Source organism: Prinia subflava, chromosome 3, assembly GCF_021018805.1.
Source record: "Prinia subflava isolate CZ2003 ecotype Zambia chromosome 3, Cam_Psub_1.2, whole genome shotgun sequence".
Taxonomy (NCBI): domain Eukaryota; kingdom Metazoa; phylum Chordata; class Aves; order Passeriformes; family Cisticolidae; genus Prinia; species Prinia subflava.
This window is the reverse complement of record NC_086249.1, coordinates 18,782,423-18,793,502: the sequence shown is the minus strand read 5'-3', so window position 1 is coordinate 18,793,502 and position 11,080 is coordinate 18,782,423. Positions and strand designations below refer to the sequence as shown.

Sequence of the window (11,080 nt, the reverse complement as noted above, 5' to 3'; positions counted from 1 at the left end):
ACAAGTGAGATGCTGTCCCTGGGAAAACAGGAATTCCTGTGACTGTGAGGTACAGCAAGCCCTGCCCTGGTGGCTGATAATCCTAGGCTGTTCTGGCTAATCTTCACTTTATTAGTTTGTTGCTGATATAAACAGAGGGAGTCAAATCCGCCTGGGATTGTTTCTTTCCCTTCAGGAGCAGTGTGCTACTCTCTCTTTTCACCCCTCCCCATCCACCTGCTTTGCATTACGTCCCAATCCGATTTCCCCAAGTCTCTGGTGTCTGATTTAATTTGCCTGACGCTGCTCCTGGAATCAGCCCTCCCCCAACCCCTCCCGTCCACAGCCTTCCAGCTCCCCATGGGGAGATCAGTCCTGGGAGAGGCTGAGGAGCAGAGAGGGAGCAAGGGACTCGCTGGGTGGACGAACGGGACTGACTGGAGACTGCAGAGGTACAGGGGACTTCTGGGCAGCGAGGAGCCATTCTCAGCAAGGGAGGCAGGCTGTGAGGGTCCCATCCAGGAGGGGCTGCAGCCCACCTCGCTCTACAGATCCCGGTAAGTTTGCCGCCTTGCGATGCCTGAGGTCACCTTGGTGAATCTGGCATTTGGGACCCTGAGTTTCTTGGAGTGACTCTAGGGCTCATCCCATCAGGGGATGAGGGAGGGTAAGATCATGGAAAGGAGCTGGGGTTAGCACTGAGGTGTCTTTACAGTGATGAGGAGGCTTTGCACTGGGATGGGGTTGCTTGTTCTCCGCTTGGCAGGTAAATCCCACCATTTTCCAGACTGGAGCAGGAGGGTAACACCTCCCCTGAGCGCCGTGGCACTCACTGCCTGTACATAGTCCTGCAGTCCCAGTGCACCCCGTGCACACCTCTTTGCAGCTGCCTGCTGTTTTGGGTGGACAAGGAGCCCTCATAAAGCAAGGAGCAGAGCAGGGTAATTTTACCCTGACCTTTGATCTCCATCACAGGAGAGAGGGATCATCTCTGTATCCGGCTCTGCAAGGAGCCCAGGGTCACCAGGGCGAGCCTGCAAAGCTAGTCAGGGATTACACAGAGACCCAGGGACACTGCCTATTCACAGAGTCCTTCTTCTTGCACCTTTCCCTTTCCCATTCACAGCCCTCTCCCAGCATTTTGCAGTGACCACTCCTTCTGCAGTGTGGGGGATGCCACCCAGGAACAGATAATAAGAGGGTTCACCTTGCCTCTTTTCCCTACCCATTACTTGCACCCTTATCCCCATCAGGGAGAGATGCATGTGACTTGGAGGGACAGCCCCCAGGGAGAAAGCTGGGCCACCTCCATGGCATCGTGCAAGGGATATGGCCACTGCTCTGAAAAGTCAGGGTGTGGCAGCAGAAGGCAGAAGATGGATGATTCCAGCCCCCCTTCCATCTTGCACCACAGCAGGGACATTTGATCTGCTATGAGCAGACACTGAATAACCCAGGATGGGTTTGGCTGCAGACAGGAGTGCTGCAGCAAGAAATTTGTTAGAAAAGGCAGGAGGGGAAAGAACTGTCATGTTGGAGAGCAGAAGAAGTGAAATGTGATTTCAAAAGCCCAAAGCTGTGAACTGGATGAGCAGAGCTAAGGCAGAGCTCAGAAAAGGGCTGGCATGAACCGACCAAGCCCAGGCTCTGTTTGGCTGTGCCGTGCTTGCTCCTTGGTGGTGCTTGCAGGAGGCAAAACTCTGGGAAAGTGCTGGGGCCAAGGTCCTCCTGTCAGCAGCTGTGCTGAGTGGTGAATTGTTTCCTTCAAAGGCACCTAAGGACTTGGTTTCCTCTAGTGCTTAACATTCACCTGAAAGAACCCTTAGTTCCAGAAAGCACCAAGTGTGCACCATTTAGAAAACCTTCCCATTAAAACTAGCCTGGGCAACCACCATGAGCAACTGTGAGCTGATCCTTGGATCCACAAGAAATGTGTTTCCCGAAGGTCCTGCTGGTCAAAGCAGGAACATGCCTTGGCCAAACTCCATTTTCCTTTCCTCTGTTCTTCCCCCATTTTGTTCCTCCCATTTCCTGCCCTAAATTTACATGACCATAAGGAGCTACTCTTTTGCACACCTGCCCTGGTCCTCCTGGGAGGCAGCTGCTCTACGCTGGGGATCGGGTAACTCACTCGCCACAAATTGCACTGGGACGTGACGGATGGAGGTGACAGGCAAAGATGGAGCTATTATTATCACTCATCTGTGGCTCCTTGTCCTTCTGAGGCTGAGAACAATTCCCAACTTCATTTAGAGTGTTCCCTCAGAGGGATTTAAAGGTTCGGACACAGTCCTGAGCTGCACCTTCTCTATATTTAGCCCTTTTTATCCGTCCTCAACATCCTGCCCCTGCTGTTTGATCTGCCTATGGCTCCAAAAGCCCCTCAAGTGGTTGTGCAGCTTTACAGAGCAGTGAACTGGCATTCCCTTGCTAGTGCCAGAGTTGAGAAACTACTGGAGAAGGGAACAGAGTGGCAAAAAAGTAGGAACAATGAAAGGAAGACTGGGATCTGACGAGTAATGAGGAGGACGTGTAAAGCCAGCTTCACCTGGAGCTGAAATTGGAAGGAAGGGAGAACAAGGTTCCTGTCTCTATGCAGGTTTGGGTGGGCAAAACCAGAAGTCTACAAAGAAAAATTAGGGCAGGTGGATGGATATTGATCTTAGACAGTAAGAAATAACAGCCTGAAGAACTTGGGAACCAAGCAAAGGAGGCTGGAAAGAGAGAGTCAGAGGGAGAGGGGCGTCACCTAGCAGGAAAAGGCAATCCAGTGCTTAGGATTGATGGATCAGTCCTAAGGAACACTGGGGAAGGGCAAAGTGTGGGCCACAATGGTAGAGCTGGCTGCACAGGGTGGCTGGAAGTTCAGGGGTGCCACTTGATGTGCTGTAGGCTGTGACCAGAGCTGGATGGAGTCTTGCAGCCTCACTGTACACTGAAACTGAGGGGCAAACACCACAGGATAAGGAGGATGTGCAGCCTCTCACTGAAAGCTGCAAGGCCTTCCCAGCATCTCCCCAGTCTGTCAGTCAACCGAGAGGTGGAGTGGAATGCCAGCCCTATCCCAAAGGAGGGGAAGGGCATGAAGGTGACTTTCATGGCCAGGATCACTCCATGAGGTACAACTGTGCATCCTTGCTGGGAGGAGCCCCTTCATTGCTGCTCTGTTGGAATGAGAGAATAAAACCCAGTGGGATGGGCCCAGGTCAGGTGCTGGTCTGTTCCTATCCTTCAGTGTAGCTGAGGCTGGCAGCCCCGTCCAGTGCATGGGCAGTGAGCAGGGAGGAGTCAGCAGTGCTGTGGCTCTATCCAGCCTTGCAGGCAGCAGGCACAAGTCTCTGTCTGCAAAGTATATCCTGAAATAGCTTCCTGCTGGGATAGCCTCCCAGGAGCTAGGGGAAACCTGTATCTCGTTCTCTTTCCTACACTCAAAGCCATGCCTCAAGAATCATTGAACAAGCAAAAACCCACTGTGCCTGGGGGATCAAAGGAAAGCTGTGGAGACATTCAAGGGAAGGATTTCTTAAAGGAAACTCAAAGTGTTCTATCAAGCAGCAAGCAAAGGCAGGACTTGGGAGCTGTCTGGATGTGCTTGCCCACTGCAAGAGAGCAAGTCTGGCATGGAGGGACCCAAAGCCTCACTGACCAGGGGAAATGAGGCCTTCAGGCAACAGGGACAGAAGTGATGTGACCCACAGGAACTAGGAGAAATTCTGCAGATGCTGCTGGAACATTTCTTGAGCAACACCTGGAGCACATCTGGACACTCACATCTATCCAGGTGAAACGTTGGAGCAATTAAAGATCATGTTTGTCTACAAAAGTGGGAGATACTAGAATCACTGGTGAAGATTTAAGCGCACATAACAAGAAAGAGAGAACCAAACAGAGATGTTGAATAATGATACAGTGCACCTGCATCTTGAATACGGATTACAGTTCTGGTTCCCTCTCTCCCTGCAAAAACCTATCATCTCTGCTCTGTAAACAACTGAAAAAAAGCTCATAGAACAACAGAGATAATAGGACGTAACAGCTTACACAGCAGGAATGACTAAGTTTGTTCTGCAGTCTGGAAAAGAGATGGGTATGACAAAGATGTATAAAATACCGAGTGCTGCAGAGGTGAATAGAGACCGGTTATTTGCTGATTCTTCCAACTCAAAATATAGCTACTGTCAAGTGGAACTAGTGCCACCGGGAAGTGACAGAAGCAGGAACTTCTTTGCAGAGTCTGCCACCCAGCTGTGAAAGTCATCACTATGGGGTACTAAGGAGACTGAACTTGGCATGGGCACAAAGATGGTGTGGAAAAATGTCCAGAAGAAAAGTCCATCAAGGACTTGCATACAGTAGTGCTGCTCTAGCTTTGGATGTCAGTGAAAAGCTGGGACTGGACAAGTAGGAGATGTGCCCCTATCGGCTTATGTTATTCTTAGATCCTTCACTAGCCATACACCTTTCTTTTTATTTTATTTTGATTTGTTGTGGTCTGGGTTTTTTGTTTGTTTTTTGTTTGTTTGTTTGTGTTTTTTGTTTGTTTTTTGTTTGGTTTGGTTTTTGTAGTTTTTTTGGTTTTGTGTTTTTTGGTTGGTTGGTTGGTTTGGTTTTGTTTTAGTTTGGTTTTTGATGTGAAACTGGAAGGAAATCCTGAGAGAGCACCTCAACAGCCCCATAGATTTCCATGGTGGTCAGAGAGTTGGTGGGTCCTGCCTGGTGAGGTTTTGCTCAGGACAAACAGTAGGAAATAGCCAGTGGGCTTCCCCCATCAAGTTTCTTCCTCCTGGAGCTGAGACTTGGCCATGAACAGGGAGAAGCTGATCAAGAGGCCCCAGGGCTTGGAATGGAGAAGTTAAAAGTGAGCAGATAATTGTGGCCAGAACCTCAGCTCTGGAGTTTTTTAGCTTCTGCATGTGTATGTGTAAGTAGGATCCAAGACAAAATGGACCTTTGACCAGGCCCAGCACAACCTTTCCAAAAGCTAGGGGCTGTGGCCGGATACAGCGTGACATTACTGAGTATTCAGTCAAGAAATGGTCACCACCCCTTTACCAGAGACACCTACATTTCCATAACTGAGCAGTCACATCAGTGTCCTGTCCAACTCACACCTCTCTCCTTTGATTTGTTTCCCCAGAATCCAGGCTGCCCCACGTGGAGGAGCCACCCCTAGGTCAGAAAGATGGGGGAAATGGAACAGATGAAGCAGGAGGCTGAGCAGCTGAAGAAGCAGATTGCGGTAATGCTGGCAACAGTCATGAAACTGCTGAGAGCGTGTCTACCCCTCCACTGCATGCCCAGACTTTCTTCCTCAGTCACAAGCTGGAGTTGGGCTTTCTCCATCTACATGCTTGGAGTCCTCCACAGCCCTTTAAATGCTAATGGAGATCTTCACATCATGGTGGGGGGAAGAGTGGCAGGGGAAGGGAGAGAAGAGGGGTCCCAAGAGTGTGGTGAATCCCCAGGATCTCCTCTGTCTGTGAGCCAGTTGGTGTTCTGTCAGGTGGGACGGTCTATGGAAAGGGTGTAGCACAGCAAACTGGATGCTGAGCAAATTTTGGCTCCTCTTCCTGATGTTTGACTGGTATCAGGGTGCCCTAATCACAGACAAATATCCTCCTGTGCTGGCACAATCCAAACACAGCAAAGCCACAGTTCCTACTTCTAGTAGCCCTCAGACTATGACCCCAAATTTCACTTGTCATTGCCTTTCCCACATGTTTTTAATCTGCCTCATCTCCTCTTGTCTCTTCTCTAGGATGCCCGGAAAGCCTGTGCAGACACGACGCTTGCTCAGGTAAGGGATGGGGCTGGCTGGGCAAGTTAGCACCACTCTGAGGGGGCTTTTGTCCAGTCAGGAAGGAGTTAAGAGGCAGAGATGTGGAAAGCAGTAAAGCACCTGGTAGTCCGAGATAAATTTTTTCTCTCCCACCACTCTTTCTTCAGATTGTGTCCGGGATGGAGGTTGTTGGGCGCATCCAGATGCGGACCCGAAGGACCCTGCGGGGACACCTGGCCAAGATCTACGCCTTGCACTGGTCCACGGACTCCAAGTGAGAGCGCTGCTGCTGCTGATCTGCTGGGTGCAGGACAGCACACGGGTGTGACGGGCAGGAAGGCTGTGATGGGAAGAAAGCTACTAACCTGATGTTGTTCCTTTCTCACAGACTAATGGTCAGTGCCTCACAAGATGGGAAACTGATTGTGTGGGACACATACACAACTAACAAGGTAGGAATCAGGTGGCTGCAAAACAGGATGCTGGAGTGGGTCCCCTTGGAGCTCTTCTCTTTCCTGCCAAGAGTCCTGACACTGTTTCTGGTCCTCCCAGGTTCATGCCATCCCTTTGCGTTCCTCCTGGGTCATGACCTGTGCCTATGCCCCCTCTGGCAATTTTGTGGCCTGTGGAGGCCTTGACAACATGTGCTCCATCTACAGCCTCAAGTCTCGTGAAGGCAACGTCAAAGTCAGCAGGGAGCTCTCAGCCCATACAGGTGTGTGCCCTGCCTGCCTGCAACTGGGTGCCCCCTGCTTCCAAACTTCACCTTTCTATCCCTGCCCCCTTTCTCATATTTGCTTGTTCCTGCTTCCCAGGATACCTCTCCTGCTGCCGATTTCTTGATGACAACAATATTGTGACTAGCTCTGGAGATACCACATGGTGAGTGCTCTCTCCTGCATCCTAGTGACATGACCTCTGCTCTTAGCACAACAGAAAGTGCAGTCCTTCTGCTCTTCAGCACTCCACTATCTAAGGAAGAATTGCTCCTACATGGGAAGGCCACATGGAGCACCTTAGGAAGTTCGATCCATTCTTCCTCCCTTGGCAGAACAGATGCTTCTTTTCCCAGCTGAGGCCAGGTCAAGTAGTAGGGATCATATCAACATGACCTCACAAAGAAGAGTGTCATTTATACCAGGACAGAAAATGTTTTATTTTTACGTTCTCCACTTCTCAAGTCTTGCCCTCTGTGCAAGGGATGCTGCAGAAGCAGCACCTGGATCTTTTGGTTCCAGGATCTCAGGACTTGCTAGCTGTGACTCTGAACAGTCCTGAGTCTTTATTCACCCCACCCCATCCCACTGCTTTGGAAGAACCTGGGTTTCTTTGCCTGCCTGTGGTGTGGCACCCCACTGAACAAGAGCTTTGCATTTTACAAATGTGGACACAGAAGACCTTTTTCAGCTGTTTGCTATTTTGTGCTGTTTGTGTCCCTCTTACTGTCTATCAGTATTCTCTTCAGCTGTTACATTTATGGGAATAGGCCAAACCTCACACACACCCAGCCTTAGTCTAACTCTGTTCTGGCAAAAGCATTGCCAACAACAGCTGAGAAGATACCTCCTGTTGTATACAGCTGACTCCAGGGGTGCTCTCACCCATTTTTCTGTGCTGTAGCCACGGTTTTTCTCTTTTTTTGTGTGAGTGGGACAGCTTTTCAGCCCAGCTGTAGGCCTGCTCTGCCTGGACTGGCTCCGAGACAGTCTCTCCTCTCCTCTCCCTTCCTGCAGCGCGCTCTGGGACATCGAGACGGGGCAGCAGAAGACTGTGTTCATTGGTCACACTGGAGACTGCATGAGCTTGGCCGTCTCCCCTGACTTCAAACTCTTCGTCTCTGGGGCTTGTGACGCTACTGCCAAACTGTGGGACGTGCGGGAGGGCTCCTGCCGTCAGACCTTCTCGGGGCACGAGTCCGACATCAACGCCATCTCCGTACGTATGCTGCCTGCGCGGTGCTAGGGGGGAAAATGGGGGCTGGAACAGCTCTGAAACAGCCTTGGCACAGGGTTGAAAGAACATAGTCACAGTCTTAAGGGTAACAAAGGTCTTAGACCTTGGGCCCATGATCCAGCCTGAAGCAGGGAGTGCCCAGGATCACTGAAGTTTGGGGGAGAGGTCTTCCCAGGCACCAAAGCGCCCAAGTCTTGGGCAGGCAGCACACCATGGTCTGTGGACCCTGACACAGGTGCTGGTCCAGCTCTGCTGGCAGCAGCTGTTGGGAACTGTGGTTCAGGCACTGTGCTCCTGCAGCCCTGGCGCAGGACACAAGTGAGGCAGCAGGAATACCTAACTCAGCTGAGGTCAGCTCCAGACAGAAGAGGTGAGGTGGGACATGGGATCACAGGGAGATCTTGTGGAGATTAAATTTTCATGGGAGGCAGCTCAGACATTTGGAAGGAAGCACCTCCCTCAGAGCTGCAGATATAGCAGGACAACAAACATGCCAGACTAATCCTTGTAGCTAACCAAATGAGCCTGCCAGCTTCCTGCAGTCTGCTGCTCAAACCACCCTCCACTGACATCAACTAGTAAAACCTTTCTCAGTTGTGCCATGGCTACCTTGTTGGCCACACGGTTTTCTGCCCTACCTGCTCCTGAGGAGCCCTTTATTTACTCCTCAAAGCAAGACCACAGAAAACAAGCTTGTATGAGAAGCCTGGGATCAGATAGAGGAAGGCTCTGGTAGCCAGAATTATGTTAGACCTCAGCTGAGGGATAATGGGTGAACATTCATCGAGTCCCAACCTAACAGCTGGAGTTAAAGTAATCTTTCCCCAAGCACTGTGATATCTTGCAACAGCTCTAGCCCCTTAGAGACATTTGTTTTATTTGAAGTGAATGGGGTTTATTAGGCTTTACAGGAAATATCAGTCTCCCCCTTCAGCAGACTCAAATTTTATGATCCAGTGTCTGGTCCTGCCAGGTTTTCCCGCCTCCATGGCTTCCTGGTAGTTAGCAGGGGGGTGATGAGTTGAGGAATTCCATTTGGATCAGCGGGAAACCTCATTAAGCCACGGTGTGCCCTCCCCAGTTCTTCCCTAACGGCGAGGCCATCTGCACCGGCTCCGATGATGCCACGTGCCGCCTCTTCGACCTGCGGGCGGACCAGGAGCTCATCGTGTACTCCCACGAGACCATCATCTGCGGAATCACCTCCATTGCCCTCTCCCGCAGCGGGCGGCTCTTGTTTGCTGGCTACGATGACTTCAACTGCAACATCTGGGACTCCCTGAAAGCAGAGCGTGTGGGTGAGTGGCTCCTTGAGGTCCCTCTTTCACTCCCTGCAAGGGAGTGTCCCTCCTGTCCTTCCTGTCCCTCCCTTAGGGATAATGAGGCACTTATTTTTCCTAAAGGGAAGACATCCTATACTGACTGAAACCCAACAAAGCTCCCTTGCACTTAGGGAGCATACCAGAGCTAGGACAACTCTCCCCGGCATAGAAGGGCTATTGTATTTTATGTCAAGGAAGTCAAGCCTTTAAACAACATTGTTTCAAGGGGGACAAGAAGGTCCTTATTAGCTCAAACTGCTCGCAACCACCAATAGAATATCCTACTTTCTCCTAGTCTGCTGTTTGCCAGTTCCAGGTACTCACAGTGCCACTTGGTGGCCAGGCACCAAGCCAAGTGTGCACCTGGGCTTCCATCCAACATCTTTGGGTACTCTGTGATGCTCATACACAGAACACACAGCATTTTTCTTTCAGATCTGCCCCCTACCTTCTGAAAAGTCATGAAACACGGCCCACCAACAGCATTGCTGTTTCTCAGCCTCATCAAGGACCCCAGTCCTATCTTAGCCTTAACATCACTCCAGGGTGAAAGCAGTTATATGAGGATTCAGCTGGCCATACCTTCCCAAGGACCCTGTGGCCAGGCCTGTGGGTGGTGGTTACACCACACACAGAAGTTCTGTACATTTGTTCCACGTGCTGACTGCAAGAGGTGGTGCAGGAACAGAAGGGCCTGCGATGTGTGTCCTCAGCAGGGCCAACCCTGTCACCACTCACAGACCCCCCTTCGCTCCCTGACCTCTCGTCTTTCCTGCCACAGGAATCCTTTCTGGCCACGACAACAGAGTGAGCTGCCTGGGGGTGACGGCGGATGGCATGGCTGTTGCCACTGGCTCCTGGGACAGTTTCCTCAAGATCTGGAACTGAGGATGCCAGCAGAGAGCGGAAGAGCCCACAGCCCGAGCCCATGCAAAACAGCATCATCAGATGAGCACAACAGAAACGCCCACCTACCACTTCCACTTGTCTCTAGACACAGGTCACTTGTAGGAGTCTCCCAGAGTGAAAGGGAAAGGAGATCAGGGAGGAGAAGCAGGGGAGCAGAGCACATGCACTGGCCCTTCTCTCTCCAAACAGCCCCAGCAGTTTCCAGCCTTGTGCAGGCTTGAAGACCTGTTCTTTATGTCTCAGGACTTTGCAGTACAATTCAGACACCCTGCACCTTCCTTCAAGCACCTCTACCCACACTGATACCCATCCTCTTCCTTCAGAGGACCCCTCATGCAGCACCCACCCCTGACTAAGCTCTCTCCCTGCTGCTGTCCTGTATCCATGCAGACAGCCCCAGAGACACACTGGGTTTGAGATTTCTATGGCATTCGGCTCATTTCCATGGGGGAACATTTAGCTCGAGTCCTATCTATGCATAAAGGGGGAAAAGGCAGCCTTCAGACCTGCCAGAATAGCAGGGAATATATTTATTCTTTTCTTAGTTTGTCTTATCTATGCATAAATGGCAGAAAGGTAGCCCTCAAGACCTGCCAGAATATCAGGGAACATTATATTATTCTTATTGTCTGTTTCTTGCTATTCCTTCCCTCTTTGCCTCACTCCTGCATTGTATGGTGACCCTATCTAACCAGTAGCCATCAGCCCATGTTTTCAAGTCTGTTTAGATCTTCATAGCCCAGGCAAATAAAGAAAGCTCACAGAAGCACTGCAGGCTCTGTTCTTTCCAGCATTGCAGTGAGCTACTGCAAATATAACTCCTTTCCTGTGAATATTGCCTGCCGGTCTCAACCAGTCAACACCTCATCCACAGACCTTGCTTTAGCTCAGTCTTCAGGGGAGGGTGTTCCTCACATCTTTTAGGCTGAAGTTGGGATAGCAAACTGAAAGTGCATCCTTTCAAAGCTTGGATATTCTAGCTCAGTTACAGGAGCCAGCCATTTTATTCAGCCTCTGTACCACTTGTTGGCTCAGAGCAACATCCTGGGGGTGCCAAGGCTCTGCTAGGGAGAGCTGGAGATCAACAGGGTCAATATTAATGGACAATACTATCTCACATCATTTTGGATCTCACCCT

At 50.8% G+C, this 11,080-nt stretch overlaps 1 protein-coding gene across 1 annotated transcript; it reads left to right on the top strand.

The window, feature by feature from the left end:
• Positions 1-4,033: 4,033 nt before the first annotated feature.
• Positions 4,034-9,921, top strand: GNB3 (G protein subunit beta 3). Its single transcript, XM_063394194.1, has 9 exons — positions 4,034-5,218; positions 5,738-5,776; positions 5,926-6,032; positions 6,147-6,210; positions 6,311-6,473; positions 6,574-6,640; positions 7,492-7,693; positions 8,793-9,009; positions 9,815-9,921. Exons 1-9 carry the CDS (start codon positions 5,162-5,164, stop codon positions 9,919-9,921), a joined length of 1,023 nt encoding a protein of 340 aa, XP_063250264.1. The 5' UTR covers positions 4,034-5,161.
• The last annotated feature ends 1,159 nt before the right edge of the window (positions 9,922-11,080 follow it).